The sequence below is a fragment of the Phodopus roborovskii genome, unplaced genomic scaffold, assembly GCF_943737965.1.
Source record: "Phodopus roborovskii unplaced genomic scaffold, PHOROB, whole genome shotgun sequence".
NCBI lineage: Eukaryota > Metazoa > Chordata > Mammalia > Rodentia > Cricetidae > Phodopus > Phodopus roborovskii.
The window spans coordinates 5,984,404-6,003,548 of record NW_026126645.1 but is presented as its reverse complement, the minus strand read 5'-3'; the positions used below and the strand labels follow the sequence as shown (position 1 = coordinate 6,003,548).

The 19,145-nt window shown below is 51.8% G+C and overlaps 2 protein-coding genes across 2 annotated transcripts in view; both read left to right on the top strand.

Annotated features, from left to right (window-relative positions):
* The window catches only part of Mrto4 (MRT4 homolog, ribosome maturation factor), a 1,102,334-nt gene that overhangs the window by 358,060 nt on the left and 725,129 nt on the right, over positions 1-19,145 (top strand). The window lies entirely within an intron of this gene.
* Igsf21 (immunoglobin superfamily member 21) overlaps positions 1-19,145 on the top strand; it is a 211,548-nt gene that overhangs the window by 128,899 nt on the left and 63,504 nt on the right. Inside the window, exon 3 of the mRNA XM_051173459.1 lies at positions 4,971-5,092. Coding sequence (XP_051029416.1) covers positions 4,971-5,092 — 122 coding nt within the window. The remainder of the gene's footprint in view (positions 1-4,970; positions 5,093-19,145) is intronic.

Below are 19,145 nucleotides of genomic sequence, written 5' to 3'. Positions count from 1 at the left end.
TAGCCTTGCAGAAGCTTCTTGGTCCAGTTTAGCTGAACCTACACACCTTCGAGAAGACTTCTCTAATCGCCTTCCCTCCCAAGGAACTCTGCACCTCTGGGATCATCGTGGGTAGCTCTTGGCATATGCCTGTCATTGCAGACTTGCCCTCTTCACTCATGTCTTCCAGACAGCTGTGGACCTGGCTCTGTTCCCACCAGATGCTGAATGGGACATGATGGGCTGTGGATGTGCCACAGTCCCTGCCTTCCTCTTGCCCGAGGACGGAAACTGTGACTGTCTCATTCACTTACCATCCTTGCCCACAGTGTATGGTCCAGCATCATCTCAGAACCTCTGGCCAATGAGAGAATCGTTGTCTCCCAGAGCAGGTGGTGCTCCAAACATCTGGTCCCTTCTCTCCAGCTAACAGGGTAGAAAGGAAGGAAGGAAGGGAGGAAGGAAGGAAGGAAGGAAGGAAGGGAGGAAGGAAGGAAGGAAGGGAGGAAGGAAGGAAGGAAGGAAGGTTCAGTTTGCACACTATTCCAGGGAAAATGCTGTGACTAAGAAAGAGGGGTGACGGTGCATGCCTGAAATTGCAGTGGTCCAGTAGGCAGAGGCGCAACACTTAGAAGTTGGCGGCACAGCTAGACACTGTCTCAAAAACAAGAAAAAAGGGGGGAAAAAGTAAATAAAACCTAAGAAAAGCAGGTTCGTCCTTGAGGCTCTCCTGTGCCTCCGCCTGCAGTAGGGATTTATGGCTCAGGTAATTCTTCCTTGCTTTATCTGGGGTGTGGGGGTGTGTGGACGTGTGGGGGGGGGCGAGTATATTTTCCTAGTCATAAAACCCTCAGTCCTGGCGAATAAATTTGAGGAGACAGTTTTACTGACAGATTTTTTTTTCTCTGTTGTGTAATAAAAAAAAATGGAGTGAAATTTGAGATTGGGGCGATGAGGGCTGCGAATTTTAGAAGGAGATAAAAAGCTCTACCTGAAGGCAGACAAGGCTGGAGCCAGAGGGCTGCCGGGGAACTTACTGCCGGCCCTTCTCATGCTGCAGATGCTATGCAAAGTGAAGCCGAGGGCTAGTTAGGCAGCCTTGCCAGCCTGGCAGGGTAGGCAGGGAGTGATGGGTCTCACGTGTGTCTTCAGTTGCAAAGTGACTTGTTATCATCCATTGTGCTGTCTTCCCAGGGCATAGGAGGGAGGCACACAGATGTGAGATGGAAGGTTTCCCAGCTTTGACATGCATGTGTGTGTGCGTGCGCAGGTATGTGTGTACCTGTGTATAGGTATGCATGTTCCTTGTATACATGTATACATGTACATACATGTTCTTAGCATGTGCAGGCACACAAATGCGTATTCAGGCCCCTTTGTATATATACATGTCCATGTGTGTAGGTGCATGTGTGCACACATGCACATGAGCTAAAGGCTAACCTTTCGTCATTCCTCAAGTGCTCTCCATCTTGGGTTTTAAGCTGGCACTCACTGATCAGGACAGACTCAATAACCAGAGAGACCCCAGGAGCCTCCTGTCCCTATCTCTCCTGTGCTGGGATTACAAACAGGGGCCACCATGCCCAGCTGTTTTACTATGTGCTGGGGATTAACCCTCCCTATGCCAATCTCAGAGTATCAACAGTCTGTTGGGGAAGGTTTGAGGTGTGTCTTCTTCATGAAAAGGGTCAGAAGTCTCTGTGGCCTGTCAGTGACAACCAAGACTATCTCCAGAACATTCCATGTCCCCTGGTAGAGAAGGGGTCAGATTGTCTCCTGGGGGCTGGAAAGGGCTCGGCAAGTAAGATCACTTGCTATTCTTGCAGAAGACCAGGATTCTGTCTCCAGCACCCCCATGGCAGCTCACAACCATCTGTAACTCCAGTTCCAGGGGATACAGTGCCCTCTGGCCTCCATAGGCACTACATATACATGACTCAGACATACTGACAGCAGACACACTCATACTCATAAAATAATAAAGTAAATAAATAGAATTCTCTCCCAGTTGAAGACCCCAGTTGAAAAGTACCTTGACGTCTTTAAGGGGCCAAAGCATCCTTGAAGGTTTGGGAAAAGGGGAGTGGTGGACCCACCCCAGGCAGGGCTACTCTTGTTAAGTTTGTTCTGACTTTGAAAGCAGTCAAGTCACTCAGCCCCGCCCACCCCAGACCCTGCACCAGTCTGGCTCAGTCCACTGGGAGGCATGCACTGGTTAAGATGTCAGTCTCAGATCAGGCTGTGGGTATCCACAAAGGGTGTCCTTTCCCAGCCAATGCCAGCATGGAGCCACATGCCAGCGAGATGCCTGCCACCTCCTCCAACATACCGCAGCTCTCCTCCTCCACACTGCCATCTTACTCTGGAATCCCGTGGCAGGTGAGATGAGAAGTCATATCTCTCCGTCCTGGCTTCAGAGGGAAACTGGCCGAGTAATGAGCTGGGATGGTGATGAGAGGCAGATAGGCCTGGTGAGGGCTGGGAAGAAAACCAGGCAGGGAAAGCCCTACTTCTGATCCCACTCAGAGTCACAAACCCCATGAATGCGCTAGCATCCTTCATCCTACCACTGGTAGTCACTGAGGTGTCCTTGTCCTTGGCTATACCTAGTCTATGGGACAGGTAACAGATGTAGCCAATGCATGACACATAGTCGGTGCCCGGCAGATGCTGGCTGGGTTGCACCAAGTGTGTGTGTCTACTAAATCACCAAGATGTAGTCAAAGGCAGCCTGGGTGTGGATGAGGCCAGTCCTCCCAGTTGTGGGGACAGATGCCTGGGGAAGCCACTCGCAGCATCTCCCCATCCCTGACCACCGCCCCCAGCAACCCCTCCCCTGCTTCTCCTGGGGGAGCCACAGGGAGTTAATTCCACTTCTCCAGGCCCAGGCATGAGGCCGCCCTGTCGCAGGCTGTTAGTGTGGAGCCCAGCTGAGCGGCGAGAGGCTGCAAGCTCGCGGTCTATAATAGAGTTGCTGAGACAAGCGGAAACTGCAGCCAAGTAAACAGATAAATAATTGAAACAGTGACAACACATACCTGGCTGCTTTGTGGGGTAGTAACACTTTCATTAGGGAGGCGGTGGAGACCAGGCAGGTGCTTCGGGGCTGCTGCTGCTGGGGAGCTGACACTCCGGCCTGTCTCTTCATCACCTGTGAACAGCAGGACCCTGCAGAGCAACCTGTGCCCAGGCACTGACTTGACCGTCACCTCCTGGGGTCCCCTTGTGGCCTCCTCCTAGGGACTGTCCCAAGGGTGGTTGCAGAAAAGCAAAAGCAAGTGTCCCATGCTGACAGACCCCTTCCGTCCATCCCTGCCTCAGGGCTTGGACTTGCTTCTGGAGGACCGGGGAAGGTTAAGAGCAGAACCCAAATCTGAACCTGGGTGACTGATGCCTGCAGGCGGGCGGGGCATTGCTTTGTCCTTGGGTCCTCAGTGGTGGCATTCTGTTGCCAGGACCCTCTGGATCCCCTGCCTCTTGCTCCAGGCACTGAAACCCGTCAATTGCACAGAGGCAGCTGAGCTGACCCCTGCTGCTTCCAGCCCTGGTTCCCACCACCTGCTCTGCCAGGCTGACTCTTGCACCTCCTGCAGAAGCAGCTTCGACTTTACATCCTCCTAGATGCCTTATGGGCACTCCTCACCCTCAGAAAGTGGCCTTCCCCTTCCTCTGGATTCCCACGCTATTCTGGGCCTAGCCTGTCAGGATTTATCAGAAATGGCTGTGATGTCTTAGGCTGGTAATAACACTTGTTGCTCAAGCCTGGTGATGGAGTCTGATCCCTGGAACCCACATAGTAGGAGAGAAGTGACTCTCCAATTATCCTCTGACCTCCACAGTCACACATACACACACACACACACACACACACACACACACACACACACACACACCACTAATAATAAGTACACTGAAAAGCAGAAATAGTGGCAATATAGCTTATTTGTCTTTCCACGAGTTATTTGTGTGCAGATGGTCCCCTGGCCTTCATTCTCCCCCTTTTACTAGGTACCCTGCCCCCTTCCTTCTCTCTAGGCTCTGGGACCAGGCCCTGATCCCATACATAGCTCATTCTACAAAGCCCATCCTTGTCCTGTCCCCAGTTGCCCAGGCCACACTAGCCATGCCTGCAAAGCAGAGCCTTCATGGTGATGGGATCTCCTGGTGCCTGGAAAGATCCAGTGAGGGAAGCTGCTAGCTCTGCCCCACCATGCCTTCAGGGTCTCAGAAGTCCCCCCCCCCCCTAGTATTTGCAGAATTGAAAGTTCAGCAGCTCACTGCTCAGAAGCCAGTGCTCTGGCTGGCGCTGGTGGGATGGAGCCAGGTTTACTCACAGGCTGGTTGTTACCTGGGCTTGGCAAAAGGGAGGAGGAAGGTGGCAGGAAAGCTCTGTGTGGGGCGCTCTTAGTTATAAACACACATGTCTTCTGTCTGCTTCTTCTCTAGGATGTGGTAATGAGCTTGGCCTCCTGGGACCAGAGGCTGACATCCTTTTTTATTAATTAATTTATTTTATTTAATTACTTATTTGTGCTTGTGCAGGTATGCACATGTACATGCCACAGTACATGGGGAGGTCAGAAGACAACTCGCTAGAGTCGGTTCTCTCCTACCATGTCAGACCCAGGAATTAAATTCAGCTTGTCAGCCTTTGGCTACAAGTTCCTTCATCAGCTGAGCCATCTCATAGGCCCTGGGCTCTTTTCCAAATCCCTAAGCCCGTGGTGTCAGTGGGTGCTTGGATTCAAGGACCAGGGAAGCCTTGTAAAAGGCTATCAGCCAGGCATCTTCCATGGATAATGGAAGGGCAGGGCTGGGTGGGCGGGGCAGGGTGGGGCTAGCAACTGGTATCTGTGCATCTGGGTGGGAATCTTCATTAGCAGCAGGGAGGGAAGAGCAAGGGCAGGGACAGGTCAAAGGGATTCCAGAAGAAAGCAGTGATCAGGGCCAGCTGGGCACTCACCTGTGGTTCCTCTGCTCTCTGGCAGGTGACAGATGGTGGCACCATCAAGCAGAAGATCTTCACCTTTGATGCCATGTTCTCCACCAACTACTCACACATGGAGAATTACCGAAAGAGGGAGGACCTTGTGTACCAGTCCACTGTGAGGTGAGGCTGCTCGAGCTGGCAAGCGTGTGAGCAGGGGAGGGGGGCTGGGGGTGTGCCTGTCCAGCCCTGTCAGCAGCCCCTAAATGCTCTTAGGCAGTGGTTGTCAACAGTGGGTCATGACCCTCTCTGAAGGGGTTGCAAATCAGGTATCCTGCATAGCAGATGTTTACATTGAGATTCATAACAGTAGCAGAATCACAGTTATGAAGTAGCAATGAAAATAAATTTATTGGGGGGGGGAGTCACCACAACATGAAGAACTGTATTAAGGAGTGTTGCTGAGTTTTCTTGTTTTGCTCCAGGTCCTGCAGCTGCCTTGGCCACAAATAAGCACACAAATGCTATATTAATTATAAAACTGTTGGCTGATGGCTAGGGCTTCTTATTGGCTAGCTCTGTCTTAATTATTAGCCATTTTCTATAACTCTATGTATTTCTACATGACCTTATCTTACCAGAGACTGCCTGGTTCATCCTATCCTCCCGGTCTCTACATGGCATCCCTCTGTAGCACCTCTCTGCCTACCTTTCCCGGAAGTCTCCTAGTCCCACTCATCTTCCTACCTCTATTGGCCAAACAGTGTTTTAGTCATCAACCAATAAGAGAAACATATATACCGAAGGACATCCCCCATCAAAGGAGTTGAAGCATTAGGAAGGTTGAGAACCACTGCTCTTAGGGGATGCACCCCCTCCATGAGCTGGGGGCTTTCTGCAGAACTAGAGGGAAGAGGCAGGAAGAGAAGAGGTCATAGCTTCTCCTATAATCATGCAAGACAGACTCCACAAATCTCATTTGCTGGTGAGGATGCTGAGGTCCAGAGAGGGCAAGAGCTATGCCTAAAGTCACACAGCCCAGAATGACAGAACTGGGAGGTGAATCAGCTCTTCCCAGCCTGGAAACACATATAACACATTTCATGTCCCCCAGAATTTCTAAGGCCACAAAAGCCCCAAGTAGGGGACCTGGGCTCTCAGGGCAGAGGCAGCAGGACAAGGAGAGCGGAGCTTTCCACTATTTTCTAAAAGGCTGCAGAACCAAGATAATTCAGCCTCATAGTGGAGCCCACCATTCTCTACATATGTGGGTACCACAGCCCTACACATCCCCCAACTTCCCCCCCCCCCCTTGTATTTTATTCCTATAGTCCTTTGTATGTGTTAGTCTCTCCTGCCAAAGGGCCTTTCCTACCTTTGGTCATCTGGTAAACTCCTCTTCAGCCTTCAGAACACCACTTAGGCAGTTCCATCTGACAAACTTGTTAGCAGACTAGATCTCCCTGGGCTGGATAGCAGAGGAGGCTCCCTCAGTCCCCACTCTCCCCCACCCTCCTCCAGTAAGGGGATTTTATGGCCTGTGTGAAATAGTCGCATAGTAGTGTTGGGTATGAACACACACATACACGGGCATGCACATGACATGCACACATGCATGAACACACAAGCATTCACACATGGGCATGCACACACAGGCACACATACCCATACACACATAGACATGCACACACATGAATGCACAAGCACACACACAGACACACACACACACACACACACACACACACACACATTCTCTCTCTTTCATACTGTGTGGGAAATGCTTTGTCTGGTGCTCTCAGAAGGCAGTGTTCTGACATAACCCATGCTGGGAGCAACAGGTGACAGAGCCTGTGTGACTCCATATATGGGGCAGCAGGGACATCCCAGTGAGTATCTGATGTCACACAGTCTTTAGTCTCTGAGTCCTGACATGACCAAGGCTCCACCCCTTAACTGGGACCTTCACCTACAGCTCTCTGCCAAGGCCTGGTGGCAAGTCAAGGCATGACAGAATTTGCAAAAAGAATGGACCCAGAAGGACTTGGTTATGGCTGGGGGCCTCGGTTTGCATGAGAGTAAAATTACAGAATGGAACAGATGTCATTTGTTGTTGTTTTGTTTGCAAAAGGTGACACTGGGACTGCATGTGGGGATCTGGTTGGGACCTCCTTCTTGCTGAGTGTGGGCTGGAAGGTGGCTGTGACCCCTGATGGCCTCTGTCCAGACTGCCCCTCTCAAGCACTGAGCTAGGACCTCAGTTCCAGCTGTTCCTTCCCAGAACACCCGCAGAAAGCGAAGGTGCCCTGGGCTTGCAGGAGGCAGGTGCCTCTCTGTATTTCCCCTTCTTCTGAAAAGGAACACATGCCAAGGATAAATCAGTTACCATCAAGATGAGAGCGGAGATAAAAAGCATTTTGTAAGAGAAAATAAGTACTGCCCTGGGAGCCACACAGAGTCCCTCAGCAGGGGACTTCTTGGCTCACAGCCAGGTTTCCTTAAACCCAGTCTCAGGAGGGGGTGGGCAACCCAGCACCCAGCACCCAGCACTGGCAAAGCCTCTCATTTCCAGTCCTAGGTGTGGTTTCTTGGTCCTCCCATGAGCCCTTAGCCAGAAGGGAACCCGACTCCTGCACACAGCTTTGGCAGCCATCCTTTCATCCATCCCTGCTCACCAGCGTTCAGAAAGCCAGCAGGTACCTGAAGACCTGGGTTCAAATCCCAGCACAGCCACTGCTTGCCCAGTGACCTTGAACCAGCCCCCCCCAAAGCAGATTGACCAAATTAATCTGTGGAATTTGGTAGAAATTGATGCCCAACAACCCCAAGTCAAATGCTGACAGCTAAGCCTGGAACGACCCTCTGTCCTCATCACAAGGCAAACCCTCCTTGCACGAGATGCCCCTAAAGTCCCTATGTGCACACACACTGACTCTTCCCACCAGTAGCTCCTTGAACTTGGAAAGGTAACTTTTTTTTTTTACATCCTTCTCTGCATTCTATTTTACAGAAAGGGTCAAAGTTTAGTAAGGTCAAGGGTCTCCCAATGGGATGACATGAACCTGATCAGACCTCAAGCCACCTATTCCTACACCTACACCAAGGTGCCTTCTTTGTTTTTGCAGTTGATGAAAACAAGACCCAGAGAGGGCACAGGACTGTCCCAAAGTCACACAGTAGCATCAATTTAAGCACAGTCTCAGGACTCATGGCCCAAGCTCCTTTCTTCCCCCATGTTCATGCTGGGTTGCTGCAGCCTTCTTTCTGAGCCCTGAGACACGGGCGGGGGGCTCCTGAGCAAAGTGTACCCCAGGGAGCAGAGCCACCATGCTTAGATGATACCAGGAGACAGTAAGGAAGGCCTATGAAATCTAACAGCGTTGGGAGCCTCTCCCGATGCCCAGGCAGTGAAGAAAGCCGCTGCAATGGCAGGCAGCAGGGCCCCATTAGGGCTGGTGGTGAGGCTCCGGGCTCCACATTTACATATAAATGAAGATATTTACAAATTAATGCATCTCGGCCCAGAGTCCCAGCTCTGCAGCTGTCTGAGCTGCTTCCTCTTCAGCTGGGAAAGTGGGGTGAGAATGAGGCTGGGAATATTACCAGGAACCGGCAGACAACAATTTCCTGGGGAGCCTCAAGGAGCCCCAGGGACTCCCGGTGCTTGTCCGCAGCTGGTGGGCAGAGGCTGGTGGATGACAGGGTGCCTGCCTCCTGTGCATGCAGGTGTGCGTCCTTGTAGTGCAACCTTGGGATCACATGACTGTACCTTGGAGGTTCCATCCTTGCAATGTGTGATGGACTGGGGAGGGGGGAAGGGAACTGGTGGGCAGTGGAGGAATTCACTCCTTAGCCCAACACAGGGGGCGGACTGGGGAGTGAATACAGTGTCCCTATAGTGTAGGGCAAAAGTACTAGAGTACTAGTTCTAGAATACTGTAGAGTACCACCTACAGCAAAAAGCAATGGGCTATAAAAGTTTTTAAAAAATGCTGTGTGTGGATGCATGCAAGTTCACTTGTGTGGGTACACACATGTGTGTGCAAGGTGACAGTCAGTTACTCTCTCTACCTTGTACACTGAAGCAGGATCTGTCATCTAACTAGAAGCTTATCAACTTAACTAGTTCAGCTAATATTCTAGCTTTGATTATATCACATCTCCACCTCTAGTGTTGCTAGGACCATAGGCAGACAGGATACTGTGACTACATGTGCTGGGAACTTAAGTTCTACTCCTCACACATAGTTAATAATGCCTGAAGCCATCTCACCAGCCTCTGGAAGAAGTATTTTTATGTTTGGGGTGAGCTCCTCATCCGTGGTTTCCTGGTATATAATACACATTATGGTGAAGAGGACAGGCCAGATTTGGCCAGTGCAGTTTGGCAAAGTTTAGTTTAAGCCCCTATTCAAGCAATTTCCAGTGTGCAAACTCTCCATGCAAATCAAGGCCATGTAAATAAGGGTCATACAAATTGGGGTTATGCAAATAAGGGTCTGTGCAAATAAGGACATTCCTGATCAAAGGGTAGGTCTCAGGGAATGGGGGCTGCTTGACACAGATGACATCCAAGCAAAGAACTAGTCATACAGGGGTGAGGCAGGAAGCATCGGTCTTTTCACATTTGTAGGCCCAGCAAACGCATAGGCCCTGAGGTGAGAAGGGCTGCCTGAGGTGGAGCATGGCCAGGGCATTGAAAACAACAAAATAAGGAGCAATTTACTCTCAGCATCCTGGAAGCCACTGAGGGCAGTGGCCCACTGTGACCCAAATTTGAAAGTTCACAATGGTTACTGAGCAGAGGGAAGAAAGACAAAGTGATCTATGGAGGAGGATGGGGCCTGATCTTGGAGTCCCACAAATATGTGAGGACATACGCCATCTCAGCCGCGAGGCTGACGACAACTGACTGAGCACAGCCTGGGGCTCCGTGGAGAACTAAGCCTTACCCTCCCAGGTCACAATAGCAGGGGGTAGGGTGGCAGTGGAGGTGGACACTGTCAGGTAGACACTAGAAGAAGTGGCTATCCCTGGTGGCTCTGATACTCACCAAGGAGGCAGAGCCACAGTATACAAAAGAGGTTGGAGCTTAAAACCTGTCCCTTCTGCCCCATGCTCTCACCAGGCAGCAGGGATACCCAGTGATCAGCGCATCCCTCCCTCCTCAGCACCCAGAATCTGCTTGATGTTTAGGGGGTGGCAGTGTGTAGTGGGGGCTGGGAAGAGGGCAATGGGGCTGAAACAGATACACAGCTAACCAAGCAAGGAGGCTGGAGCTCAGACACATGCCAAGATGACAGTGGCATTGGAAGTGGGTCTAGAATCAAAGGTGGCTTCGAGACAAAAAGAGCTGGGGGCAGGGGTTCTAAGTGGACGGGCCAGTGTGTTCAGAGGAGGTGGGAAGGTGCCTGGAGAGAGGGGCAAGGCCATTCTGAGTAGGCAGACAGTGGTGTTTACAGAGAAGCCCTCTGGAGTCTGCTCTAATGAAAAACATCTCTGGGTTTTAAATAGACACAGTTAACAGTTCAGTCCAGAGAGCCGGGAATCCATGGCCCTTGGAGGCCTTACACATCTTCCCCTGATGGTGTGTGTCAGTATGAGGCTTGAACGTTTGTCTTGTCATGGGTACAAGGAAAATGCTGTCCAAGCCTCAATGACTTGGGAGCCTGAATTCTTGGTCCCCTGGCCCTCCAGGTGCCATCACAAGCCATATGTAATGGAAACTGCTTGCCCATCAGGTGCCTCCCATTCACTCACTCACTGGACTCTCAGTAGCACACATTGAGTGCCTACTGTGTGTAGAGCTTCCTGGGCATAGGCAATAGGACAAACTCAGGCTCCACCTCTCTGGAAATGACTACCCCAGATTCTGCACACCCAGCCACAGGCCCATGGTGAACCCCTGCCTCTCTCCAGCCCAGATCATCGAGAAATACGGGTGAGAATAATGTCAATGTGTCAGTCATGACAGTCGATGTCTGTTTTACTCATAACAGGAAAACCCCGCCTCCAGGCCCTACAAATCCAGGTCTTCAACTATATAGTGCCCCTATGGCAAAGCCAAGGATTTTCAGAGGGGAGCTGCAGTTCTCATTCTGGCCACTAGGGGAGCTTTCAGTGACTGGCCTTTGTGCATCCCCCCCCTGTCCCCACCAATAGGCAGGGACCTGAAAGCACCTGCTCAGTGATCTGCTTGAAAGTTGCTTTTAAAAATGTGAATTCCCAAAACCTACCAGGGAAAAATTTGGTTCAAGCCTGGAGTTAGACCAGAGAACCAGAAAGCCAGGTTTTAAACAGATGCTGGCAGTGAGACCCCACCACCACACACCATCCACCAGCTCATGTGTGTAGCCTAGTGCTAAAGTGGGCATGGGCTGTAGAGATGGCTCGGTGGCTCAGGACACTGCCTGCTCTTCCAGAGGATCAGCCTTTGGTTTCCGTCACTTGCATCACATTGTTCACAACCACCTGTAACTCCAGCTTCCTGGAATCCAATGTCCTCTTCTGGAGTCCATGGGGACCTTCATTCAGGTGTGCACGCATGCACACACACACACACACACACACACACACACACACACACACACACACACACACACCCGAGCTCATATGCTGCTGAATGCTCTGGTCAAATGAGACAAAACAAATCCAAGCCCAATGCTGGGAAGAGGACTCGGGTTCCCAGTACCCACTTTCAATCCCCTTGACCTGCCAGAGAAATCCACCCACCTAAGAGCCCTTGGCTGTGTTGCCCAGGTTCCCTGGAGCTGTCCCCTCCTGAGCCCCATCCTCCTCTGTCCTTGCTGTTCCTTTTCCTGCCCAGGGCATTGACCTGTCCCCTCCCCAGTTCATCCTTCCTCAGAAAGCACCTGTCTTCCCTGCCCTGTCATCCAGCAGTTCTCCAGGCCCAGCTCAGATATCCATGTGGTGCAGAGGGTGGGACCCATCCTTCCCTCAAGGCCGAAGCCCACTGCCTCTCTTTCAGTTCCCAAGCCTGTTGCTACCATTTCCTGGCCTCTCTGCAGCCCTGCAGGGAGGTGCTTGTGCCCTCCATAGTTCAGGCCGTTCCTTGGCGCCTCCTCCTTCCCTCCCTCGCTTCACCCATCACCCAAAGTGGGCATTTGCCTTTCATTCCCCGACATTGGCCTTCTTTGATTCTTCCAAATATTTTTCTTCATTTCTCTTCTGCCTGGGACCTCGGGGCTGCCTGGGGTGTTTCTGTCTTTATGCTGAGCACACACATTCACACTCACATGTGAGCATTCACGGACACAGACACATACATGTGCACACTTGCATGTGCAACCCCTGCATCTCTAGGTTGGAGTGAGTGCCCCCACAGCCCCTGCCTCTGTTTCTGTGCTCTGCAGGAGGGCAGGGCACTCCTTCATTGTTTCTTGGGAGAGCAAAGGCATTTTGAGGCAGGAAAATGGAGTGTGCTTGCCGAGCCCACAGCTTCCATTAGGCAGCCTTGCCCACCCACCTGACCCAGGGCTTTACCTTCCTACATTCCCCCAATTCATCAATAGAGATGGGGGCAGAACACACTACAAAGCTGTTTGCTGCCCTCTGGTGAAGAGCTGGGGTATTACAAGTTGGGGCTCACTTGTGTTGCCCACCCCATCTCCAAAGACAAGCCTGGTTTCTAAGGGTGGGCAGGCACCTTCTGCCTACTGCTGTCTCCGGGTCCTCAGTGCTCTGCTAGCAGTTTGGTGAAGGGTTGTTAGGCTAATGAGCTGGTAGCTACAGCTCTTCAGCAATCAGCCTATCTTTGGCTTGCACTATCTGATTAAACCCGACACTCACTGTGTGTGATACAGCCCTCAGGCCCCTTTCACGTGGCTCTAATTCAGCCAAGGAGGGAGTGACTTGGCTCCCTAGCAGCCTGTCCCAAGCTGGGGGATGGAGACTAATGAGCAGCCCCATCTCTCCACTAGGTAGTGTTACATCTCTAACCTGGGGCCTCCAGGGATGGCATTGTCCCCAAGTTGTCAGGAGCAGCTACCCAGCACCAGGCAGCCCTGGGTGAGGGGTGGGAACATGGCCTTGATTCCTACCATGTACCATCTGTCTCATTACTCATTCTTTAGAAAAAGTTTCCTTGCTAACTTTGAGCACTGAGAGACGGAACATGAAGTTGGAGCCCTGTCCTCTGGAGTGGACATTTCCAGCTCTGGTAATGATGGAGACAGAGAGAGATTGGAGGGCTCCGTGGCCCACATGGGTTGGTGAAGCAGCCAACACTATCACTAGCAGCGAATATTCTGCATGGAGGGGCAGAGGCTGGAGCAGGCAGTGTGTGTGTAGAGAGTCCCTGGAGGGTGGGGACTCAGTGTCCCTGCCGAGTGATGAGCCAGGGGATGCTGAAAGGCCAGGTGTTGCAGAGCAGTATGGACTTTTCTGAACCAGGCCCAAGTCTCTTAGAACCTGACCACTGCCCAGAGAAGGCATCACTGCTGGTCCGAAGCCCAAGCAGACACACCAGGAAGGCCGAGACAGGACTGTTGAGAATTTGAGGCGAACCTGAGATACAGTGAAACTCTACCTCCAAAAACAAGCAAACAAAACCCCCTGAGTTCCAGCAGATCAAATAAGCCAGTAGGGAGGGACCCAGGTGTCAGGCTCATGCTAGCCCAGGCTGAGTCCAACCAGAAGGCAGAGTGGGGACAACTGTCTAGAACATTCTTGAACTACACTCTGAGAGTAGGGAGGAGCCCTGAAGCAGTTCATTACAGCTTGACACTCCTAAAGGTAAAGGGTCACCAGGGGAACCATAGGAAGAGGAGGGAGTGGGTCTGGGAGGACACACTGAACCCTGATTGACTGGAGCGGAGGGGTGTGAGAAAGAAAGGGTCAGGTGACTCCTAAGGCGTGGCCACAGCCCTGCGATTGGGGAAAGCAGGGTTCTTCCCTGAGCCGGAACTGGAAAGGACTGGGCTGGGTGCTGAGCTCCCAGGTGCCGCTTGGATGTGTCATGCTGCACTGGTGGAGAGACCCAAGAGATCACTGAAAATACAGGCGGGGACGAGCTGCTAGAGTCCCTGACACAGAGATGTCACTAAAGTCACCATCCCCTCCTACCCGCTCAGACCTGCCAGCAAGCAGCCTGCAATATCACACAGGCCAGATCTCGAAGTCTCCAGATGGGAAGCCAAGGCTTGGAGAGTAAAACTTCTCTGTGATCACACAGCAAGTTGGTAGCAGAGTCAAAACTCAAACTTCAGTCCTTTCTAGGCTGGGGTCTCTGATGGGAGATGTCATTCTGTATATGTTTCTCATACTGGTTAATAAATAAAGCACTGTTGGCCAATAGGAAAGAAAGATAGGAGGGACTAGTCAAAACTCAAACTTCAGTCCTTTCTAGGCTGGGGTCTCCGTGGCCCAGGCTGTGGAACAGAATTGCTGACAGCACAAATAATTTATTTACCTGCACTCAGAAAACCTGATACACACACACACACACACACACACACACACACACACTCACAGAGTCTGTTTACTTCTAAGTAAAAGACCGGTAACAGGCTGCCAGCTTACTACTAATTATATAACCATTTTATTGTGGGTATTAAAAAAAAATTGAAGGCTGAAACTGTCCAGGAAAGGCCTAATTTAGTAAACAGCTCAGAACAAAGTCTTTGTCACACAGGTGTTGCTGCTCATTAGCAGGGGCTCCGGGTGGTTCAGACCTCCCCCTTGATATATTATTGTGGCCTACTAACATTTCCCAGTTCCGAGAGAAGCTCTGTTGCCATGGGAGGTAATTGTGTTTGTGGTGATGAGTGTTGAGGAGGCTGATGGAGTGGGGAGGGTTGGCACAGATGGACAGGTGGACAGAGAGGAAGATGGACTAGTGAGTGGATGGATGGAGGGGTGGCTAGGTGGGTGTATAGATGAATATATGCATGGATGGATAGGTTGGTGATTGTATTATATATGGATGGATGTTTGGATAGATGGACGGTTGAGTGGATGGGTACATAGTTGAGTGGATGGATACATGCATGTATGGATGGATGCATGGGCAATTGGGTGGATGACTGGCAAGATGGATGGATGGACAAATAGACAGATGGAAGGATGGATGGGTAGATGTATAAATAGAAGGATGGATGGGCAGATGGATGGAAAGATAGGTGATGACTGGAAACTGGGTGGGTACCCACATATGGATGGACAGACATGTGAGCATACCTGTACACAAGCACAGGTAGATGGTTATGGACAGATGAGTTGAAGAAATAGCTCATCTCAGACTTCCACTGATAGAGACAAGGTTCTGAGAATGGTGAGCCACTGAACCCTTTGTACAAAGTGGGTGTCATCACCTCAATTTGCAAATGACACCTCCAACTAAGACCACACAGGCTGAAGAACATGGCAACCCTTCAGTTTATAGAAGGAAAGAGAAGACCAGAGAAGTTGAGTGACCAGCTTCAGGTCACACAGACTAGAGGTGTTGGAGCTGGGCCAAGGGCCAGGCTTTCTAATGCCAAGACAAGGCATTTCTTTCTGGTTCTTTCCAGGGGCATCATGGTCCCTCACTGTACAGCATCCTTCCATGACCACCCAGCAGTCAGAGGGGATCCCTAAGATTCCTAAAGGGGCACCATGTCATATACCTACTACTATGGTCCCACACTCTCTGGGCACATAGCTCAACTTCTACCAGATCTGCCTACCTAGCCCACCCACCTGGCTGTCCTCTCTCCCCTCCCCCTCACCAAAGCCTCCAGTCACCCAAGCCTTCTTGTCAGGTTTGTAGCCACCCTGGGACATTTGGTCCAGCTTTTCTATCACCCTACCTACACTCTTCTGTTCCCATCTCAGATCAGACACCACCTTGGCAGAGATGGCTGCCTGAGCTCCTGGGTCACCCACAAGCAGTGGCAGCCATCTCTGGGTCCCATTGACCCCACCAGAGGGGGTTGCCATTCTGCTCTCTGACAGGCTTTCTGATTTACCAGAAAATACTTATCTTTTGACCCCACCAATGCATATGCCTTGTGGACCACAACTTGTTCCCTCTGGTTTCCTTCTGCGTGACAGGGACAGTGGGTCTCCACACTCAGAGATTGGGAGCTACTTCATACGCAGATAAGAGACTCCTGGCAGAGAACCTGGCTAGTGGACCCCTACCTAACATAGAGTCAAGGGACCTGGAAAAGTGACAGAGCAGACTCAGCCAGCCACACAGCCTGTCTGAGCACTGGTTTCCATCCACCCAATGCACAAATGGAAGAGCATTCTCACTTCCTGGCACAGCTGAGGGAAGTGGGCAGCAGACAAGGTCCTGCATAGCTACTTGCTGTGTGCAGCCACTGCTGGAGCCAGAGGCTGATTCGTGGGAGGCCTGTGACCATGATTTTCCCATGACCAGTGCAGATGTTGGGGTCTTATTGGGAGGTGGGCATGCTTACTGATAGTCTTTTCTTCCTCCCTGCACGGGCAGCCCTTTATTTTCTTCCATACCATGCAATTGTGTATTTTGTGGGGAACACAGGGTCAAGTCCAGTTGCTGATCTTCTCCCCAGGTCCACTTAAGACTTCTGAGTGCTCTGACTTAACATCTCTGCCTCTTTTGGCTTCCTGCTTGGGAGCCACGATAGGCCCTGAGTCCTCAGACTGAAATCATGGAGCTGTAGTGATGTGTTAGGATGTCGGGACATGTTGTTCTATTCACACACTTACCCATCTACCCTCACAATGTCAGCAAAGCAGCCCCTGCTATGTCCTCTGTCCCGGGTCAAAAATGAAGCTCAGAGAGGTTGTGGGATTTGCTTGAGGTCTCCTAGTGAGCAAGTGACCCAGAATAGAGCTCCAGACCATAGTACTGTTAATGCTCAGAAATGCCGTGGCAAGGGATGCAGGGCCCCAGAGCCCTGGGCTGTGGTGTAGGCTATGGGCAGGTGAGGTCCAGGAGCAGTCTGTAGTGAGGCCAGCTGGGAAATGGGAAGTGAAGCATCTTCACTGGGAGAAAGGAGGCAAGGCCTGGGACTTCACGCTGCTGTGGGGACTGGATGAGTTCTGTTCTTGCAAATGCCCCTCCTGGCCGCAGGCAAGCAGGCCTGTGAGGATGACAGCCACAGCTGCTTTTTATAGTGTGTTTTGCATCTTACCTCCGTGTTCTGTGTTCTGTGTAGGACAAATTGGATGCCATAAAACGTAATAGGAAGAGAGGGAGAAGCCACTGAATGGCAAATGCCTGTGCCTGCTGAGAGTGAGCCACCCCAGCCCTGGTCCATGGTTTTGACTGAGGGTCTTAGCCCACCACCCCGCCCCATCACACCTGGCAGTTTCTGTCAGGTCAGCCTTGTGCCCACCTGGCCCTGCGGAGCTCAGCACTGGAGAAATGGAGAGAGGGAAGAGGCATGAAGGAGAGGCTCTTCTGGCTTTGTGTGTGGAAGGGTGACCTGGACTCTCCTCCTGCCCACCCTCCCAAGGGTGACACCCATACACCTGCTCCCACCCCAGCTGGCCAGGCACTCTCCAAGGATGCAGCTGGGTGACAGGTGTGCCTCCTCAGGCAGTTCTGCCCCTCCACTTCCCAGGCTCTAGCCCAGCTCTGGAGCTACTGATAGAGGCTGGGACCTGTGTCTGGCCACAACCCTGGTGTCCCAACCTACCCTCTCCTCAGCAGACTCAGACAAGAACCAGACAGTCCCTTTTCTCTGACTTGACATGGGTGTGGTGTGAAGGCAGGGGTGTGTGCCTATGGCCCAGCAGCCCCTGAGGGCATGTTCTGGACCCAGGAAGCTTGCAGGGTAGGCCCAGGGTTTGATCAGGCCTCATGCTGAGGTAGGCCCTGGCAGGTACCCACCAATGCAACAGCAGACTGGAGGGATCCAGACAGTGCCTGGCAGCCTCAGCCGGGGGCCAGCCACAGCTAAAGTCTATGCTTCAGTGTCCCACAGGGAAGAGACAACTCTTCACCGTATGCCCACTCCTACCCAGCCTGCCCCCCACGGAGCCATTGGGGAAGAAAGTGGAGGATCCTCAGGGGCTCTGTGTTGTCCCTCAGAGGACTTGGCCGCACGGGCCTGGGCTGACCTACCTTTGCCTCTGCAGCCACACTATCCCGAGAGGCCAATGCCAACTCATGAAAACAGCACCCACTCACCTGGGGCAGACTGCACGAGAAAGGTGCCACAGTTAACCCATTCTACAGATGAGCAACCTGAGAGCCCAAGAGGTTAAATACCTTGTTGTAGGTAAGACAAGAGGCAGAGCCAAGATTTGAGCCCAGGCAATCTGAGTCCAGAGTAGTGAGTGCTCTTCCTCACTATTGCCATACCATGCCATGCCATGCCATACCATGCCATACCATGCCATACCATACCATACCATGCCATGCCATACCATACCATACCCATACCCATACCATACCCTTTCCAGTTCCCAGCAGCCTCTAAGTTCAGACCAGGGAACACCATACCTGCCCCCTTCAGGGCTCTGAAGCTTCAGGCAGATAATTTGACCTTTCTGAGCCTGTATCACTTTCAGAGATGCACAGAAAAACTCTTCCCTGAGCTGGGTGTCCTTTCCCTTGGTTCCAACAGCTACTCATGGCCCCTCACTTTGCCTCTACACAGGCAGTGGGGTGGAGTGCAGAGTAGTGAGCATGGGGTACCCTGGGAAAAATGGGAACGGAGGGGGCCTAGCAGATGAGTTAGCAAGGAGAGTTTCTCCTTTACCATGGCCTCTCCCATGAGGGATCCTGGCCGGGTTGGGGAACACCAGGTGGTCTCAGCAGCTGCTGTTGAGGCCTGGCTGCACAGGCCCTCCCTGACTTCCCATCCCCGCCTCTAGAGGTCAGTGGATCCATATACCAGTGTCCCCAGGAGGCCACTCTCCTGTGTGCTTCCCATCTCTCCATTTTCCTGTCACTTTCAGATGGGACATGTACACAATAAACTGTGCTGTAGAAAGAATCCAGCTCGAGGAATCACCCGCACGAGGTTTCTGTCTTAGCACTTTCCTGTTGTTATGACAAAACACCATGACCAAGGCAGCTTATAAAAGAAGTGTTTAGTAAGGCTTATGGTTCCAGAGGTTTAGAATCCATGATGGAGGAGCAAAGGTATGGCATCAGGGACAGCTGAGAGCGCTCATCGGGATGCGGGATGTGCAAGTAGGAAGCAGATAGCACACTGGGAATGCACTGCATCTTTTGAAACCCAAAAGCCCAGCCCCAGTGACACACCTTCTCCAACAAGACCACCTCCTAATCCTTCCC